General features: G+C 41.4%; 1 protein-coding gene across 25 annotated transcripts in view; it reads right to left on the bottom strand.

Annotated features, from left to right (window-relative positions):
- Positions 1-16066: 16066 nt before the first annotated feature.
- Positions 16067-21459, bottom strand: part of EPS8 (EGFR pathway substrate 8, signaling adaptor) — a 268177-nt gene continuing 262784 nt past the window's right edge. For all 25 annotated transcript variants that reach the window (XM_084956694.1, XM_084956693.1, XM_084956701.1 and 22 more), the window contains 3 exons: positions 20426-20606; positions 19064-19193; positions 16067-17327 (listed from right to left, as the gene is read on the bottom strand). In XM_084956694.1, the coding sequence (XP_084812820.1) occupies positions 17214-17327; positions 19064-19193; positions 20426-20606 (425 nt within the window). In that variant the 3' untranslated portion in view covers positions 16067-17213. The remainder of the gene's footprint in view (positions 17328-19063; positions 19194-20425; positions 20607-21459) is intronic.

Genomic DNA, 21459 nt, shown 5'->3' with positions numbered 1-21459 from the left:
TCTGTGCATCTGCTCACTGCCCCTTGCCTGTGCTCCCCTCTTTCCTCAGTATCTTCATGAAGCCATGTTTGTGGGATCAGTGTCCTATTTTATCAGTGACCTTAGTGACGGTGAAGGATGCCAAGTGAACAGCTCTGCACCCCACTGTCTCTTGTCACTGAGAAGGGCTGGCCACAGCAGAGCTTGGCACAGTTCTTTGCAAGACCAGGCCGGTGAGTCTCAGGTTCACCTCAAGGAGGGGCGGGGACGGCAGAGGAGGTCCAGACCCTGCAGGTTAACAGCTTGGGCTCCCTGGGCACTGTCAGCTTTTACTCACCTCCCTTCCTGCCTTCTCACCTCCCTGCTGCCACCTCCTTCTCTTCTCACTCCCACCCCTTTACATCCTGTCTTGGACATGTGGAGAATGTGTCACTCCATTCTCAGGAACACACACAGCTAAAGCAAGTGGCAAGTGTATGTGCGACATCCTTAGGTTTTTGCCCAGGGACTGGTCAGGAGGGGAGTGTGTGACTTTGGGTGATCTGATAAGACCCATGGGGATGCTGGTGCCCTTCCCACTTTCACAGACAGGAACGTCACTTCCCTGAAACTTAAAGCACCCTGTAAATATTTTATGATTTTTCTTGAGCACCACTTCGAGGTAGGGATCAAATAGTCCCAGATCAGTTTTCCCAAAAGAAAAGATGAAGTATCCAGGGTTAGACTGAAGATGCAGAGTTTAGAAAACAGGGCACACGAGGTGCTCGATCAGATTGTTCTTTCCAGGGTCTCTGCAGCCATCACTGCTCCCTGTACACCAGTGCTTCTGAAGTTGTAGAGCTGATGGTAAGAAAAGCATCCATCTGTCAGAAGACTTGAGTTTTAATCCCAACAGGTGACTCTGCAGTTTATCGCTCCTGAGTCTCTGTTAATGAACTGTGGAATTACCTAGTAATAGCACCATATTTCACAGGTATACAGGTTATCAGATAGGATTATTCGGGAGTTCCCTGGTGACCTAGCAGGTTAAGGATCCTACATCGTCACTGCTGTGGCTCAAGTTTGCTGCTGTTGATGTGGATTCAATCCCTGGCCCGGGGAACTTCTGCATGCTGTGGATGTGGCCCCCCCAAAAAAGATTCACACAACGATGTTTGTATCTGATTCATTCATAGGTCCTAGGGGCCCCTCAAATCAGCTTAATTTTCACCCTTAAGAATTTAGAGAGAGTTCCCATTGTGGCTCAGTGGTAACTAACCCAACTATTACCCATGAGGATGCGGGTTCAATCCCTGGCTTCACTTGGTAAGTTAAGGATTCAGTATTGCTGTGGCTGTGGTGTAGGCCAGCAGCTGCAGCTCCAATTAACCCCTAGCCTTGGAACTTCCATATGCCATGGGTGTGGCCCTAAAAAGAAAAAAAAGAAAAAAAAGAATTCAGAGCAGAGGCAGAGGCAGCCAGGGCCTCTGAGTTATTAAGATTTTTTTAATCATCTGAGAAGTGTTAGAATACACTGAATATGGAGACATTATCATATGCAATTCAAAGTAGCCTACATGGTGCATAGAAGGAGCTGAAGATTTTGGAATAACAAAATATTTAACTTGGAGTGCTACTGAGTTCAAATTGCTTGGCTGCAAAAGCCGATTTCTGAAGTTAATCAAGAAACTACCACTATGTTCCCATTTAAAAATGTAACATTTAACATATATCTATCCCTACATATTATATGGTTTTATTTAACTTGAAAAGGGGAGAAAGTGATAGGTGGCAACCTTTTTTGAAGGGGGAAAGTGTTCTAAATCTGAGTTAATAATTTTCTGCTACGAAGTTAATATTGTCCCCATGTTAAAAATTAGAAAACTGTTAGGTTTTTTAAAAAACTCTTATAAAATCTTTAATAGGATATTATAATCTCTCCCCTCTTCTAAAATCTGTCTCTGCCCCCAGAAAGGTGATCCATCTCTCAAAGGCTGTGGTGTCAACATGTAAAGCAGGGGCCGGAGATTTTGGATCTGATTTTTTTTTTTTTTTTTTTTTTGCAGACCATGTGAGAGCTGTTTGCTAGAGGGCTGGCTCTCAGCCAGAAGGGTAGAGTTACTGAATTTAGTCTCTAAGAGCCAAAATCCTCCCTGCTTTCTAGCAAGGAGGCCTTCCTTTCCACCTCGGGAAATGTCTGATGTAATGTGCTTCAAATGAGCTGGCTCGTTTCCTAGCTCACCGCTCACTAGCCCGGGGCTTGGCACAGGCTCAGAGCTCAGAGGCCATGTCCAGCACTGAATATAACATCTACTTTGGCTAAAGGGATTAGAAAGCAGCAAAAACATAACCCACATGCATTTCTTCCTCTGGGTTTTAACAGCCCCACTTGGATACATTGGAAGGAAATGTAAAAGCCATGCTATCTGTGACTCTTGGTCTTCCAGAATAGCAGAATGTTTCTTTTCAGTTTCCATTGATGATTATCACAGGGCCTGATCCTGGTGGGCTCTGGAATGTCAAGATGGAATGTCATGTTTAGACTTGGGGGTTGTATTATGAGGGACATTAACAAACTGAAGGTTGTCCAGGGCAGGGTCACCCGAACCATTAGGTTTGTGGAAAACAAACGTCACAATCACAAGACTTGGGACAAGTGGGGCTGTTAAGCCTAGAGTCAAGGAAGAGTCACCAGTTCATTCAATCATTTGTTCAACAAATATTTATCTAATAATGTTGAATGAATCAATCAATCAACCAATGAAAGATTTTTGACCATATTCAGTAAAGTAGGCACCAGAACTACAAATGGTGCCATATACGAACTTGTAAAAATAAATTAGGGAATCGGAGTTGTTTTGTTGTTGGAAGGACCAAGAAAACATTCATCAAGACTTTTTCAACGTTCTTCACTTACATATCTCAAATATGTCCATATATCTTATGCAATAACACCTTTTCTTCCAATGGCTTATAGGACAGAAATAGCAAGTGTTCATTGTTTTTGCTGCTCGTCAATCACCATGGACCCCGACATGGTCTTTCCTTTTTTTTTTTTTTTGGCCTTGTCACATGGCATGTAGGAAGTTTCCAGGCCAGGGATCAAAACTGTGCCACAGCAGCAACCCAAACCACAGCAGTGACAACACTGGATCCTTAATCCGGATGTGCCACAAGGGAATTACGTATCCTTCCCATTTGATGAGAGTCACCAAGCTAGCCCACTCGCCTGTTCAAAACACCACTCCCATCCACCATATCCCTGGCATGGCTGATTCTACCATACGGAACATTTCCAGTGTGCTTCTGGAATTGCCACCTCTGAGGTAGCCTATTGCTTCATTCATCAGAAAGCATTTCCTTCTTTTGCCTACACATCTAAGGACCTCATTAACATTAAGAATGTGTGGCTTTAGGATTTTCTGTTGTGTCTCAGCAGAAACAAACTGGACTAGTATCCATGAGGATGCGGTTCGATCCCTGGCCTTGCTCAGTGGGTTAAGGATCCGATGTTGCCATGAAATGTGGTGTAGTTCGAAGACACAGCTCCAATCCCGAGTTGCTGTGGCTGTGGTGTAGGCCGGCAGCTGTAGCTCTGATTTGACTCCTAGCCTGGGAACTTCCATATGCCGTAGGCGAAGCTCTAAAAACCAAAACCAAAGCAAAACAAAACAAAAAAACAGAATGTATGGCTCTATACCTCTCACAGACATAGGCTTGAAGAACGAATTGACTCTCCCATTTTGCTAAAAGGGCAGGCTCTGTGGGCATGCCACTGCTCAGAGCTGCCTTGAAGAGAGGTCTGTTTCCAACCTTTCCATCTGGGAAATAGTAAGTTTCCAACCCTCAAACAAAATCATGTGTTTACTCAACTTCCCAGGCCAGGCACTGTGGAAGGGGCTGGGGCTATGAAGATGGATGGGACAAGGTCACTGCTAGGAGGAATTTACATTCTGGTAGGGGATGATGGAACAGATACTAAGGGCAACAGAGTATTTCAGATAATGTGCTAGAAATTCATAAAGCATCCAATGTGCACCCAAGAGGACAGGTGATTTCTTTCTGGGAGGGTCAAGGAAGGATATACTGCCACACTCAAGTATTAAAGACAGAGTACTGGTGACGCACACTCACCTGGCATTCAGCAAGCATTCATAAAACACCCTAAGCATCAGTCACCAGGGCCACAGAAGTAAACAAACCTCGGAATCTACCTTCTGAAGCTTTCCTTCCTGGCTGACTCCAAAATGACAGTTTCTTTCCGGGCCTCCACAAGCAGGTTCCAGCTCATACGTTTGTTTTTTAAAATTTTTTTAAAGTATAGTTGATTTACAATGTTGTACCAATTTCTGCTGTACAGCAAAGTGACCCAGTCATACATATATATACATTCTTTTCCTCATATTATCTTCCATCATGTTCTATCACAAGAGATTGGATACAGTTTCCTGTGCGATACAGTAGGACCACATTGCGAATCCATTCTAAATTCAGTAGTTTGCATCTGCTAACCCCAAACTTCCAGTCTATCCCACTCCATCTACCCTCCCCCTTGGCAAGCACAAGTCTGTTCTCCATGTCTATTTCTGTTTTGTAAATAGGTTCATTTGTGGCATAGTTTAGATTCCACACATAAGTGATATCATATAGTGTTTGTCTTTCTGACTTATTTCACTCATGTGTTATTCCATGGAATCAGGTAGATTTGTTGTGACTGCAAATGTAACTGAGCACATTGGGGCTACCTTTCCCAGGCACTCGCAGTCAGTTCTGTTCAATGGAAGATAGTCAAAGTGGTAGACTCCACTCCCTGGCCCCTGGCCCCTGGCCCCTGAAAATCAGCCCCCAGGAGCAATTTTCCTTACTCTCCTTCTTTTCCTCCCTCTCTCCATCTATCTACCATCTCCAGATGGAGATGGTGGTACCAAAAAGATGGAGGGAGGCTGGGCCCCTGAACCACCACCTGGAGGAGAAACACCTGCCTGCATTGGCAAGTAATACATTTCCACTGTGACATCACTGACACTTTGGGACTGCCGGCCATGGCCATCAGTGTGCCCTTAACTAAGCTGGCAGCACAAGGAAAACCTTCACAACCATGCTCCATCTCAGTTACCACGGGAGTTTTTCAGGGTGGTATATGACTACCCAATAATGTTCCCAGAAGACAGGTTAAAAATGAGACAGAACAGAGAGAAGGTAACTCCCAAGGCAACTAAGGATTCAGGGAAAGACCCCAGAACCATGATGTTTCTTTTAAAAAACAAGCTTTTCAAAGTTCCCAGCGTGACTCAGTGGAAATGAACCTGGCTAGTATCCGTGAGGATGCAGGCTCAATCCCTGGCCTCGCTCCATGGGTTAAGGATCCTGTGTTGCTGTGGCTGTGGTGTAGGCTGGCAACTGCAGCTCCGATTGGAGCCTTACCCTGGCAACTTCCATATGCCGTGGGTGCGACATAAATAAATAAATAAATAAATAAATAAATAAATGTCTATGGATATATTTTACTTCTCTCCAGAAGTGGTTTTCCTCCAAGTCAGATCTCTCCTCCCTTTTTTTTTTTTTTTTTTTTGTTGTTGTTGTTATTGTTGTCCCTTTACCAACCCCATAACAAGACGATTGCTTAGGAAGCCCGCTCAAATTTTTGAACTATATGCAAAGCTCTGAATGTGAGTCCTGGGTTCCAATGATAAACAGGCCCCAGAGTGGTCCCATGTCAATGAAAGCTCATACGGATGGGGGGCCTTGAGACTTGGTCTGTGAGGAGAAGCTGAGACTGGGTGTCATGGTGAGTCTAGAGCAGTGGAGAGGAGTTCAAAGCCAGCTGACACAGCGTGCTTTTGTTCAGTTCTACGGACTCCAAAAAGTCCAAAAGGGCTGTTTCAAGAGGGAAAGGTTAACTGCAACCACAACTGCTTGTACAAACACAAACAACAGAATGGTCTTGGAGGATTCTTTCATGTTCAAAACCAACTAATCACATCCTCCCTTAACTTGTGAATCTGGGAAGCAGGGCAGCACAGAGCCCAGCAGTATAGCAGATGGAAGGGTTTAGACCAAGAGACTGTGGTTGGGAGAGAAACTCAAGCTAAGACTCGGCACCTGACTGTGATTCGTGCTCTCATCTGTGAAATGGATGCAGTGATGGGAGCTTTCTCATGGGGCTTCAGGAAAATAACGAAGATAATGTGTAAGGGGCTAATAACAGTACCTGGAATAACTTAGTATATTACATGGCTCTCCAGGACAAGAAAACCTCCCATCATCTCCGAAGCCCATCTTAGAATTCTGGAATACATTTCACACGAGCATCTGAAGCTGGTGCCTGCCCTGTGCTGGCTCCGTTTCTCTAGGGTGACAGCTGAACACTCTCTCCCACCCCACCCCCCAATAGCCACGGATCTTGGGATATAAAAGAGGTGCAGCCTGTGACCCAAGGAGGACCTTCTTGTCATCGGCACATGGTGCCAAAGCAGGTACTGATCCTCCAGATAAGAGTCCTGGACAGCCCACACCTGGCTTTCAACTTGGATTTTCCACTATCGAGTGCATCAGTGATGTGTCCAGGGCACCAAAGCCACACTAGCAGGTTTCCCAGCAAAGTGATGCCAGGGCCTGGTCCACCTTCAGTGACAATGTCTTGCAACAGAGCAGGCCATCTGTGCACATTTGTGGCAATAAAACTCTGTCTCAAAAGCTGGCTAACTTCTTCTAGAACAAAAAAGCCAATGTGTCCAAACCATAATATGTAAGACCCGTAATATGTAAGTACACCTGGGTAGAGTCAAGAGCAGAGGCTTGAAGTGAGCAGGTGACGCTTGTGAACCAGCTGCCTTGTTCATGAGTGGGAATAGGATGAGCTTCCTCCACAGGCTTGCGCTGAGGGCGCCTAGGTGTGATGCCTGGTGGTTTGGGGCTGCAAAGTGTCATGCGTGAAAGAGTTACAGTCTTTTGAGTCACAGCAGCCTGTGCTCTGATGCCCAGCAGCCTTGGGAAGTCACCTACTATCTCTGAGCCTCAGCACACCCACGAAAGCCAAAGCACTACTTTGTGGAGCTGCGGTAAAACTCAGAGCTGGTTGTGTACAGCACTAGCTGAGGGCCTGGCAGAGTCAGCATGGAATAGATGCTGACTTCTTCCCCAGCTCTCAATCTCTCTCTCTCTGCATATTTGAACCACCAAACCCTCCTACTATCCCAGTACCCAGACAGGTGCCAAGTGAGCATGTCCAGCTGATTCCTCGACCACCCTGGGCACCCTGACCAGGAGACTGAATCCACCAGGCCTGCTCCCCACAGCACTGTAACAACCCTCTGTGCTAAGTGTGTGAGAGAGCTCTGCACACATGTTGTGGAAACTCAGTCTGACAAATGCTAAAGAAGTGGGGAGCATCCAGGCAAACCCAGAGAGATGTTTTAATTTACATGAGGTAATCCACTGTGCATTCACTGAGGCATAAAATAGCAATAGGTATTTCATTTTTTATCCACAGCAGATAAAAGTTCTCAGGCCAGGAATCAAACCCACATCATAGCAGTGACTTGCACCACAGCAGGGCCAATGCCAGATCCTTAACCCACTGAGCCACCAGGGAACTCCTCTTTTTTTTTTTTCCAAGACAAATGAAATGCTTTACCCAAAGTCTACATTCTTCCCTCACAAAGGCTAGTTTTCAAGAAGAGGCACTAAACTAACTTTCCTGTTAGTTCCTAGTAAACTGTGTCCTGTATCCTGTGAGGCTGCAGGATACTGGGTGGCTACATGTTACTAATGTGCTAGACCTTCTTGCCACACCAAGTGCTGTGTTTTGTAAGCCAGACAGCAGGTCATGGCAGTTGAGAGAGCCTTCATGGAGGAGGGATTCTAAGGGACCCTCGGGGACCCTCCCCAGAGTATTGGCTTCTTCAGCTTGTTTTCTGTCCTCAACCTGCAAACAGAAAGGAACAAAGAGGCCAGGATTTCCAATGAAGCTCCAGGCCTCCTCTTTGCAGCTTCAATGAGAGAAACTGCTTTTTTCTATTTTATATGGTGGGATCCTATATAAAACTTCACATTTTAAAAAATGCTTTTTTCTGCTTAAAAAAATTATTGGAGTTCCTGTTGTGGTGCAGAAGAAAGGAATATGACTAGTATCCAGGGGGATGCAGGTTCAATCCCTGGCTTTGCTCAGTGGGTCGGGGATCCGGCATTTCCATGAGATGTGTTATAGGTTGCAGATGTGGTTCAGGTCCTGCATTGCTGTGGCTATGGAGTAAGCCGGCAGCTACAGCTTTGATTCAACCCCTAGCCTGGGAACTTCCATATGCTGCGGGTGCAGCCCTAAAAAGCAAAAATCAAAAAAAAAAAAATCTCATATCCTGATCTGTTATATCTGAGAGAAAAGAAGATTAGCAAGTTGTACAGAAGTCACAGAGAGTTGGTTCACATAGTAAGTCGTTCCACTTACTGTGTGACAAGCTACTTAACTTTTATCTGAGTTTCAATTTCCTTATTTGTAAAGTGATACATGACAAAGTTTTCAGCACATGTGAGTTCAGTTCATTTTTTTTTCTTTTATATTTTCTTTCTATGGCTGCACCTGCACCATATGGAAGTTCCTGGGCTAGGGGTCGAATTGGAACTGCAGCTGCCCACCTACACCACAGCCACAGCAACACAGGATCTGAGCCACATTTGTGACCTACACTGCAGCTTGTGGCAATGCTGGATCCTTAACCCACTGAGTGAGGCCAGGGATTGAACCTGCATCCTCACGGACATTATGTTGGGTTCATTATGTGGTTCCACTGAGCCACAATGGGAACTTCCCCTGTTTTCCTTTCTTTAAAAATAGATGGGAGGGAAGAAAGTCTTACTGTATGATTCCAACTCAGAGTAAGAAACCATAAAATAGGACTGTGTATATGTGTGTGTGTCTGTGTCTGTGTTTTATTCCCATATTTTCCATCACTGAAAGAGATTGTGTATTCATTTGGGGAGATAACAGGAATGACTGAAGCTGCAGAAATTATATACGACTCCATAGCCATCCTTGAGTGACAAGACTGACTGCTTCAGGATTGTCCCAGGTAGGGCAGACCAGAAAAGCAGCAGGAATTGGGCCAAGTGCCTGGGACCTCAGTCAGGAAGGAAAGAGCCCAAGCGACCAGCTTGGACCAGGACCATCTGGGCCCGGCAGGAGCCCTGGTTCACTGCCCACTTCATCCCAGCACCAAACTAAATGCAATATGCCTAAGGCTCATCAGGAAGTATCTTAGCTGTTAAAATATCCCCATTGATACAGAAATCAAGATTCAGGACCTCACTTCCCTTGGAACACCTGATAAATGCATCTGACCCCAATTCAATTTAGAGTTAAAAAGTAGATGGTTCTCAGTAATCACTTTTATCTTAGAGTTTTACTAGCTTTTTATTTGATAGCCTTTCATTCACAAACATGATGTGATAAATCTGAACATTTGGGTACTCGAAAATATTTTTTTTCCTTGGTTACTACGGACACCTCGATCCAAAAACTAAGGATTTCTCATAAAACTGAGCTCAGAGCACTGGCTTCTTCAGCTTCTTTTCCAACCAAAACTTGCAAACAGAAAAGAACAAAGAAGCCAGGAAAGGAGGTTGTGAGGTGGTGTAGGCGTAGGTCCTAGAGGGGCCTGGGGAAAAGAAGGGATTAAGGAACCAAGATGGTGGAAAGACAATGGGTCGGGTTGGTGGGGGAAAGATGGGGGTACAGACTAAAATTCCTGTCTGCCACCTAGAATTCCTGGAAACAGAACCCTTCTCTGGAAATTGCCTACAGCAACGGCAGCTTTTTGAGCATGTTATATTTTGTTTTAAATAAGGAAAAGAAGATCCATGGGAAGGATGGTAGGATGGTAACTATCTTCCCCTCCTGATTCATTCCCAGGGGCCCTTTGCACAATCCTACACAGATCTCTGAGTGGAAGCTCAAAAGCTCTGCCTTTTGGGAAAAAACAAAAAAACAAAAAAAACCTAAATGTCAGAAGTATAAAATCACAGCCTCTTGGAAATAAAATCACTGCAGTTTTAGGGTGTAATTTTGCCCCAGGAGACCAATAAGACTATCACCAGGGATAAATACAGCAAGCTGCAAACAGTTCTTTAGATTATTGGCTCCCCTAACGGCAGGATTCTCTTTGAATATTCACTTCTTAAAGAAGACACCTACAAAATGTTTACTGAATGAACATTGTCTTTTCTTACTTGGAAGCAACCAATCTTTACTTTTAAAAAATCCCTTTAGTGAATCTGCACAACTTTCTGACATTGTTCCACCCTCCGTATATAAGCATTGAGAAGTGCGAGAGAAGAACAGCCTAGGAGCATCTCCATCTAGCAGCAATTTTTTTTTTTTTTCTTTCTTGGTGACCCGGCAGCATATGAAGTTCCCAGGCTAGAGATAAGATCCAAGCCACAGGTGCAACCTATGCCACATCTGCAGCAATGCCAGATCCTTAACCCATTGTGCTAAGCTGGGAATCGAACCTGTGTCCTGGAGCTCCAGAGACACTGCCGATCCCATTGTGTCATAACAGGAACTCCAGCAATTTTTAATTTTAGAAAGCAAGTGAATCTGAAACTTTCTTATAAATTTTCCTAGAGAAAAGTAGGAGAGGAAGAGTTTTAAGTGACTAGAGCCTCTCTCACATTAGCTTCTCATGATCCTGTGCCTCTTGAAGGCAGGGGAGGGAAAGAGACAAAATTTACTGGTTATCTTTTATAAGCAGTACAAGAGTACAATCCTTGGGATAAGGAAACTCACTGGTTCTTGACGTGAGGATAATTCCCCAAAGGTAGTGTAGCCATTAGGATCCAAAAAGGGCAAGTTAGTCCTGCTGAGCTGAGGAGGAGAAGATAAGAGTTCAGGGCACTGGAAGTGGCTGGAAATTCTGAAAAGGAGCACCATAGTAGAAGCATTTTTGCAGAGAGCAGTTGCAGAAATCTGTAAGTGAATCTACCCAGCTCATATAGGGCAGCATCACCCAGTGCTTACTACGGTGGCTGCTGCAAGGTTAAGAGTGGAATAGGGCTATCGGAGGTCACTGTGCTGGGAGATATTAAAGGGTCAGCCCAGCAAAAGTGAAGAGACCTGTTTCATAACTTTTAAGACCTGGGGTATCCAGCTGAGATACAAAATAACCTGGGAATTCATCCAAAAAAGGGGGGCATGTCTAGTAAGGACTCCACTACTTGACTACTCCTGATAGGTACAGACAAAGCCTGAAATCAAGTCCTGACAATATTTGCAGAGGATAGTTTATAGATTGAATCTCATCATATTAGAAGGAAGATCTTGGAAAACACACTGAATGTGCCATAATTCATCCTGGCAAAGCATAAAACAAACTAAAGCTACATAAGCTCAAAGTGACCAGCCAATACAGAATTGCTTGCTAGAACAAGAATAAACATTCTTCCAAGGAAGACAACATATTCTAAAATATCTAAAACATTGTCTATAATATCAAGAGTATATAATAAATAATTACTACATATGTAAATAGGACCTATAGTGGAGGAGGAAAAAGGCAGTCACTAGAAACTGAACCTAGATGGCCCAAATGTTGTATTTAGCAGATAAAGAAGTCTTTATGTGTTATGGAAATAAAAGAAAGTTGCTCAAAGAATTAAAGGGAAATATTATTTTAATGAGGGAACAGACAGTCTCAGTAGAGAAATGCAAGCTATATAAAACAACTAAATGTAAATTCTAGAACTGATAAAATGTAGTAACTAAAAAGAAAAATTATTTGGATTGACTCAACACATATTGGAAGACAGGTCATAAAGAAAGAGTTGGTGAACCCAAACACCTATTGACAGAAAATTTCCAATCTTGAAAATAGGGAAAAAGGATTTTAAAAATATTAACAGAGATTTAGGGACTGTTGGGGTAGTATCAAGTAGCCTAACATATAGGTAATAGAAGAATAAAGAAAAGAAAAGAAAAAAGGAGAAAAAATATTGTAAGGAATAAGGGCTTCTCATCATGGAAAAACACTGACCTAAAAAATCCAGAAACTCATTGAACCCACATAGAATAAACACCAAGAGAACTACCTTTATCCACTCTACAGTCAAGCTGTTGAAGATGAAAGATGTAGAAAAGAATCCTAAAGGCAGCTAAAGGGCAAAATAAGAATGATGACTTATCATCAGGAACTATCAATGGAATGACACTTTTAGTTCTAGAATAAAAAGTGGAAACCTACACTTATATATATAGTAAAAAATATATACTTTAAAAAGCAAGGTGACTCCAAAAACCAGGATGGAGTCAGAGAGACTGAACTTACTTTCTAGCCTGAAACAATTTAAACACACACACACACACACACACACACACACACATATATATATATGTATACAGAAATACACATATACATGAACAGTTTTCAAAATATTAAACATTGGACAATGAAAGATGAAAAAAAAAGTGGAAAAGTTCCCACGGTGGCTCAGTAGGTCAAGGACCCAATTTTGACTCTGTGAGGATGTCGGTTTGATTCCTGGCCTCACTCAGTGGGTTAAGATTCTGGCATTGCCACAAGCTGCAGTACAGATTGTAGATGTGACTTGGATCTGGTGTGGCTGTGGCTGTGGCTGTGGCGTAGGCCTGCAGCTGCAGTTGCAATTTGACCCTAGCCCAGGAAATTCCATATGCTACAGGTGCAGTTGTAAAAAGAAAAAAAATGTGGAAAACTCTACAACTGCTCCAGTTTTCCAAGTGATTGCTTTCAAGCTTCAGTGCAGGGAGAGGGAACTCATGTGGAGTTCAGAAGACTCCTTGAACTGAGGGGACAAAGCTTAAAATGTGGCAAGGGCAAGGGAACTAAAATTCACAGCAGAGTAATAGAGTGGAGAAGGTTGCATGAAGAGAGAGCTCTGGAGATATGCAGAGGGTCTCCATTGAGACCTACACTGAAGATGGATCACTGCATGCATATGAGAAAACTGCTCAAGCCTGAGGAAAGAACCACTTGAAAGGAATGGGGAAATATTTCTCAAGGCTCCCACAGAACGATGAATAGTCCTTATTACTACCTGCTATGGTGGAAAACATAATTCATGGAATAATAGGTTGAGGATTCAGAAGAGATCTGCCTTAATAGTGAGATAATTAAATACTGCTTTTGTTCCACCTAACAAAGCTTAAAGACAAGATCAGAAAGGATCAAACACTTACCAAGCAACTTAACAGCATCCCCAAACAAAGCACAATAATATTCATAGGTATACAAAAGTACCCAGCACCTAGCAGGTAAAATTCACAATATTTGGCATTATATTTGAATTTACATTAGAAATGAAAGATATAGGAAATAATCTTGAAGGTATCCAGAGCTATTAAAATTACCAAACATTCAAAGAAGCAAGAAAAGAGACCAATAATATGGAAAAATCAATCATAACCAATCTAAAGTTATAAAGATAAAATTAATAAACAGGAACATTAAGACATATTTTACTGTCTTCCACATGATTTATAAAGTTGAAGAAATATTGAGCAAGTTAAGTGGAGACACAGAAGCTAATTTTTTTTTAAGGTAAAACTTTTAAAGATGAAAACTCTAATATCTGGAATGAAAAATACAAAGAGCAAAATAAAAGCAGATTAGAAACTGCAGAAGAAAAGATTAGTGAACTTGAAGATTGAAATAGAAACTATCCAGAATGAAACAGAGAAAAAAGTCTGATTAAAAACATGACAGAGTATCAGAGACTTTCAGGAAACTTCAAATAGCTTAGAGAATGTGAAATTAAGAGTCTCCCAAGGAAAGAAGGCAGGAGGGACTGGGGGGAAAAAAGGAATGATGATTGAAACTTTACCAAATTTAATAAAAACTATAATCCCACAGTTCCCAAGATCTCAATGAACATCAAGAGTAAGAAACAAGAAGTGAACTAGGCAAAGGCTACACCATCAGCTTAATGCTAGTAATGAGATCTCCACTTTGGCAGCAGCAGTTGATTCCAGTAGCAGTAGATGATTCTAGTTTCTGGTTTTTTCCCCTCCTCCATTTTCAGAACCAACATTACTGCACCCCCTCAGAGACAGTGGCATAAACTGTCCAGAGTTTTCTCTCTTTACAAGGGTCTCAGTTCCATATCTACAGGGGATCTCTCCTCTGTGCTCTTTGAGGCATCAGCACCAACACTAGACAGAACCTCTTATTCAAGGGTCTGTGCCCAAGTTCCCAGGGTCTTTCTCCAGGCTTCTAAATGCTGATACACCCAATCCCTTCCTTGTGCAACCCTGGCCCAAGGGGCAGGGACTGCTTCCTATTATTACCACTTCTGGGATGTTGCAATATTTTCTTTTTTTTCCTGCTAAACCAGTTCCTTAGGTTAAATATTGTTTAAGTAACAGAGAAGGATGATTCTATCTAGGGTGAAAGTATAAACCTTTTAAAATCATTTTATAGAGCTTCAAAGATGTATAGAAGAGAATGAATATAAGCTAAATAGCCAGAATTGAAACAGGTTGGTCATTGGGCTGTTCTCTCAGTTTCCAGTCTACCCCTTTATTCTCATCTTTGTGATTTGGGGCTTTGCCAGGTGGGTGACCAATAGATTCTGTCCAAAAAAAAAAAAAAAATGTGCTAAAGGGACAAAGGAAGCTAGAGGGGGAACAAGGGACTGGCTTTCTTCTGTTTTACTTTCTATTCCTATCAACATCACCCTAATAATAATTCTTTGCTACTATTAATCAAGTAGCAATTGATTCCCAGTAGTTTCCAGTGGTCCCCACACTCCCAGAAGGTAGTGCCTCTCTCTCAAGCTTTTAAATTCCATTAATCTGGACTCTCTGTCTCCACATCTCTGAGAGAGGTAACTACTTTCTGCAATTACTGCCTCTGTGACTATTTTCCTTTGGGATTTAAAACATTTTTTTTATTTTTTAAAATTTATTTATTTATTTTAGGGCTGCACCCATGGCACATGGAAGTTCCCAGGCTAGGGGTCGAATCAGAGCTGAAGCTGCCAGCCTACACCACAGCCACAGCAAAGTGGGATCCGAGTCCTGTCTTCAGTCTATACCCCAGCTCACTGCAACACCAGATCCCCAACCCACTGGGCACTGAGTGAGGCCAGGGACTGAATCTGCATCCTCATGGATACTAGTTGGAATTGTTTCTGCTGCACCACAATGGGAACCCCCTCTTTGGAATTTTATGGCACAAAGACAGACATATAAATGGTACCAATTATTTTAATATCTGATATGCTACATTACACACATGTGATTTTAACTTTTCTATCTTCGTCTTATCTCTACATTTTCAGAGATTTTCTATCAGTGTGTCTAAATGTGTGTCAGTGTTTAGGAAATGGGAAAGATTAACAATGATTCTTTATTAATCTCATGTTTGCTTCACTTTGCTGGATGGGCCACATTATGGAGAGGCTGAGACATGGAAGACAAAAGACTCCTGTATTCCTCATGATTTGGAGAAAATTAGCCTCTGATAAACTAGGCCTCCTCATCTATAAAATACAACTCACAGATTTATTGTAGATACTTAACAAAGCATTTATGTGGATGCATTTCACAATCAAAAGTGCTGAATATATGTTTTTTTTCTTTTTTAGGGCTGTACCAACAGCATATGGAAGTTTCCCCACTAGGGGTCAAATCAGAGCTACATTTGCCAGCCTACACCACAGCTACAGCAACTCGAGATCTAAGCCAAGTCTTTGACCTATACCGCAGCTTGTGGCAATGCTGGATCCTTAACCCACTGAGCGAGGCCAAAGATAGAACCCGCATCCTCATGGATACTAGTTGGGTTCGTTACCACTGAGCCACAATGGAAACACCCTGTATAAGTTTTTTTTTTTTTTTTTTATTACTGGGACCAACTGTGACTAGATGGTGGAAGAAAAGATGATGAAATAAGAGAGGGAGAAAGAAGAGAAACAATGAAGGAATGTACTCCAAAGTGGTTTCTACCCACTCAGAACTCCACAGGAGATCAGGAAAAAAAAAAAAAAAAAAGAGTAGGCCTCTGTTTTTCATATTCCATTCAACCCTGATCTCCAGTCTCCACGCCAAAGGTCCCTTTTGCCAATGAGACAGGAGCCATTTATTAACATACAGCAAATACTGTTTATTGCAGACTTTCCAGCTGACTCATGTGAAAAAGGCACTATGAAAATTAATGAATCTAGATAATCTCTCTAAATGGAATTATGTTAAAATATACAACATTCTTACATAACATCTGTTTTATATATGTGAAATAATATAACATTTAATGACAAAAATCATGTTTCCAAAAATAACATTTGTTGAAGGTTAAGTCTTCTTGCTTTTCTCTACCTAGAATCTTTCACAGGATTAAAATATGTGTAAAATTACTTCTTATTACCAGAAAAACTTGACACAGATAAACACATACAATGGCCCAAATTTGCTTGTAACTACTTATAGCAATATTCAGCATTGAGGCCTTCTTTAAGCAAAATACTGTAACACACACCAATGCAGGCTATTTCCTGTGACAGATTTTAAATGTGTATGACCTCTTTTACACTTGTGCTTTCTCATATATAAGAACACAGTACAGATAAGCAGAATATAAACTAAATCAAAATACAAGCTATACAAGGAATTGTGATTAACAGAGCCATGACCAATAAAATATCCTGGGAATGCTCCATAGGTTTCTATCTGCATGTCCAAGACCTTATTGTATTTTACAGTTCATTAAATGTTTTAAATTTTTTAAACTGTTGGCATTAAGAACTTAAATAAATCTAAATATTCTACCATTATGTCAAAGAAGAAACCTAAGTAAGCAGAGGCTAGACTAAAGTAAGCTATATCCTGAATGACACACACCACAGTCACAGGCAGAACTGAAATTGTTTAGATTTTGAATCATGGGTAACCTCTCTGTTTTGTTGCAATAAATAAATTCACCACTGTCCAAAAAAAAAAGTCTGCTTATGCCTTGAGGTGGGGATGAAATAATTAATCCAAAAAAAGAAACCTCCCCTTGGTAATGTACGCAAAATATTTCCCAAGGTCAAAAATTCTGTTAAAAATTTTTTAGTTTGAAAAAAAAAAATGGGCCAGAGGCAAGTCCTCTGCTTGCTTAATGTTTGCATTGTTTCTTTATGGCGATAAATTATGTATACCAAGAAATAAGAATCTGACATTCCCTTCATGGCTTCTTAAAACAAAGCACGCTGGAATAATGCCAAGAATAATGGAGTTTAAAAACAAATTAGTGACTGCTTCCCTCATCGAAAGATTCCACTCCTGAATCACTAGCGGCAGCACTGATTTTTTCCTGTCGTCTTCGCATGATTTCTTGCAACTCAGAACTGCCGTTGTTATCCTGAAAAACAAACATGGGGCAGACAAGATGGTTACTGGTTTGTGAGGCTGCAAATCATGTAATGAAATGGCTCAGGCTAAAAGTCTGTGTTTTTCTTCTCATGTTTCTGGGGGAAAACTGGAGGCTGCCTTCATATAAGTGATGATTCTGGACTTTACTCACATCGCATTAATAATTTTTTTCATTTATAGTGTCTTAAGGCAACTCATTCATCATGCCTCTCACTTGAACATGTTAAAGATAAATCAATAATGCATGTGGAATGCTCTAGATTCCCTGGGAGAAAGAAGAGATTGAACGACAAGCACAAAAAGATGGTAAATTATCAAAGAAATGCTCTGTAGGTCAAGCATGATACTCATCTGCCTTTAAGGGACTCTAAATCAGACCCAAAGGCTAGGCTCAGAATATACTGAGTTTTCTCATATCAAAGGGTTCTGACCCTCTGACATCATGTTGGCTTTTCTCCTTTCCAAACCCTGCCTACAATCTCTATGCATCTTCTGTAATCCTCTCATCTATGGAAGTCTTGAACGAGATGCAAGAGAAGGGCATGATGGGAAGGTGGCTGGGGAAGATGAAAACTCTCGAGTAGTCAGTCTCTGCCTTGATACACATCCAGGAGGATCCAGAGGAACAGGAGCAAGAGCCCAGGAGGATGTGGGCAGTGAGGGCAAATGACTGCACTAAGAAGTCTGGAATTCAGAAATGTTAGGAATATGGAACTTTCTATCATAACCCTTAAAGAGTAATTTATTCATTCTCGATAAAATTAAAATGTATAATGGTAATTAAAATGTATAATGGTAATAAAACTGCCTCAGAAAAGATATAATCCTGATTCATATTCAATATACAGAAAACCTGATGTAGCATCAACCATGATCCATGTTGTAGAAAAAATTTCCAAGGGAAATGTGATTTCTCCTGACTGGGAATGGTTATAGAGTTGTAGGCATGAAGTTGTTTTATTGAGTTATGTAACTGTTGAATTTATACAATATACCTGCTAGGGATAATTATGCATTGATTTCATGTCAAAGCCTATATCCTTTCATTTGAGCCCAAGTTTAATTTTCATGAAAGCTATTAAGAGCTTCAAGATGTAACAGTTAGAAACTACTATCCTTATATAGCCCATTTTAAGTAGAATAGCATATTGGAAGCTTTAGTGTATCCAATCTAGAAAACATTTACTCTTCTGCTTTCATAGAAACTGCTATAGGGAAACAATTACTCTTCAGGACTCTCTATTTTCAATGATCCCTACCTAATATTTTCCCTCTGATGATTTATATGTTTAAGTAGGCTTCAGGCACACAGACACAGTTTTAATACTTTATAATCTCTAGCCTACTAGAATCTCTAGAGTAAACACTAAGGACAGGCCTCTTAAATCATTACTCACCCAAAGTGAAGGAGTAGATAAAATTCCTACAGAAACAGTTAGTGTATATAAAATGAGAACATTAGGCTTTTCATTAGATGTCCAAAAGTATTTGAAGCTCAAGCTTCATGTTACATGAGCACTTAACAACAAATTAGTCTCCCTGACAATGGTCACTGATGGTCTCCAGTGACAGATTGCTAGAGCCAAATCAAGTTTAATTCAGCTCTGTATGAAAGGCAAAGAGAGTGACCAATATGGACATAAATATTGTTTCCAGTGTTTTCAAACTATAGCCCACATGCTTGACTAATGCAGAAAAATACCATCTTAGGTTGATGAGTCGTACCTCTAATGCGGCTTTCTGTACAGTGATTTGGCTAAAGACTCTGGCCCCTTCAGGGCAGACTGTTCTTAGTTCATCTTTATTGAGAGAGAAAAGTTGTGCACCATTTAATACTCCAAGACTATTGACGGTCCTGAAAATAATAAAAGAAGGAAATAGAGCATTAAAAATACTGTCTGAAAAAAAAAAAAGCAAAAGAAAAGAAAAATTGCTGGTCTTGCTACCACCTCTCTTCTTTAAGTGTTCTATACACTGGAACTCATAAAATGGTATTAGGATGCTCAGGGCAATGACAAGGAACTGTCATAACGATGACCCTGAGGCTATATAAGATCACTGATTATGAAGTATCAAAAAAAGAGCCAACTGAGTTTAGTATTCTTATTGTGTAGCACCAGTTCCTTTAAAATTGGTGTTTCTGCAGTTCCCTTCAGGGCTCAGTGGTTAACAAACCCAACTAGATTCATGCAGGTTTGACCCCTGGCCTCACTCAGTGGGTAAAGGATCCTGTGTTGCTGTGAACTGTGGTGCAGGTCACAGACATGGCTCAAATCCCACACGGCTATGATGTAGGCCAGCAGCTGTAGCTCCGATTTGACCCTTAGCCTGGGAACCTCCATATGCCGTGAGTGTGGCCCTAAAAAGCAAAAAAATAAAAAAAATTAAAATAAAATAAAATTGGTGTTTCATATAAGGAACAGATAACTTTCTAGTAGCCAGGCAATTGACTAACTAGTGTACCTCATTTTTTTCAGTCACATTGGGTAAATGGGTTTATAATGTGTCAAGTTCTCTTGGATATGTGTTAGTCAAATAGTTCAAATACACATATTCAAATATGTGTATCAAATACACACAAAATATTTACAAATTTTTAATGCCAGAAAAACAGAAACTTCATCATGGGTTTACTAAAGGAAATGTTCTATTAGATTATCACCTACAATAAGTGATGTAATTTATTTTTGTCTGCCAGGAATCTGTATGCTGCAGCAGAAGAAAAGACTATATGTCCTCTGTGGTCTGGGAAGTCTAGGTAAGACCAGAGTCCTACCCTGTATGACCTTCAGAGGGAGAAAGACATCTACCAGCCTCAAAACCACCATGAGACTGCTTAAGGGACCAACGATGAAAAAACACCACCACCTAGAAGATGGGGTGCCATTAAATGATAGTTATTTCTGTTTCCTCTAATTCCTTTTTTTTTTTTTAACTATAAATGGCTATATAGCCATTTCCTGAGCATGGAAACAGATGCAGTTTGGGCTCCCCATTCTATGAGTCCCTTGTGACCTCTTAGTGATCAAATTGAAAACAGTTCATGTTTCATACACAGAACAGCAAAGGATCCCCAGGGAGACTTACACAGGGTTGAACCCCTTTGACTGCAACCAAGTCTTCACATCCTCTGGGGTGGAATCGTAAGTGATATTGACAACTGGCACATTCTGCCGTGGCACGTGGAACTTCTTCTGGGCGGCACTCCGACCAATGGTCAGTCTGTGAATGAGCTCATCCTGAACTTCCTCCATCTGAGATTTCCTACCTGGATACCAACAAAGAGTGGGTTATTTCTGAAAGCCCCTAACAAGCGTCACTTTCTCTAGGACCCCAATGCCAAGAATCTTTTGACCCCAACAGGATTTATGATCTAGAATTCCCACCATCTTTCCTTTCATCCTCACCAAGTGTAAATTCCTCAATTAATTATTAAAATCACTCCCTATCTCTTCTCTCTTCATTGTATTCATTTGGCAAAATCTCAACCTTTGTTAAATCTAACTTTCCGCCTATTCTGTGCTACACGTGCACACCGATTACAAAACAACAATGCTGAATGATCTCATGTTAAATTCATGATCATGAACCAGCACTAGGCTGTCAGTGCTCCCTGACAACCATACTCCATTTCCTGGGTAAGTCAGTGGTTTTCAAGTGGGGGAAATTTTGACCCCAGGAGACATCTGGCAATGGCTAGAGACACTTTTGGATCTTGCAAATGGGGAACAGGGGAAAGGAAGCTACCATCATGAAAAACATTTTGCACGGCACACAGGTCAGTCTCCTCCAACAGAGAATCGTCCAGCCTCAAAGGTCAACAGGGCTTTCTAACCCTAACCCTAACCCTAACCCTAACCCTAACCCTAACCCTGCCCCAGACCATAAAATTGCCCCCCTTAGACGTATTTCCTATCTTCTTCCTCTGGGAACCTCCAACACCCAGAGCCCAGTCCTTACCCTGAGCCGATGATTTAACTTTTACAATTTTTGAGTGAAATAAGGAACTTAAAAGAAAACCTCCCTAAGTTCCCCTAGCAGCCCTTTCACCTACCAGCCCTTTCCTTGTGCACTGTCTGCCTCCCTTCCTTTTAACATTACCGATGAACTGTTTCCATGCT

Source organism: Sus scrofa, chromosome 5 (assembly GCF_054392235.1).
Source record: "Sus scrofa isolate SSC_HxYL_T2T_F1_AM1 chromosome 5, Sscrofa_HxYL_maternal_Yorkshire_Landrace_v2.0, whole genome shotgun sequence".
Taxonomy (NCBI): Eukaryota; Metazoa; Chordata; class Mammalia; order Artiodactyla; family Suidae; genus Sus; species Sus scrofa.
This window is presented reverse-complemented; position numbering and strand designations above follow the sequence as displayed.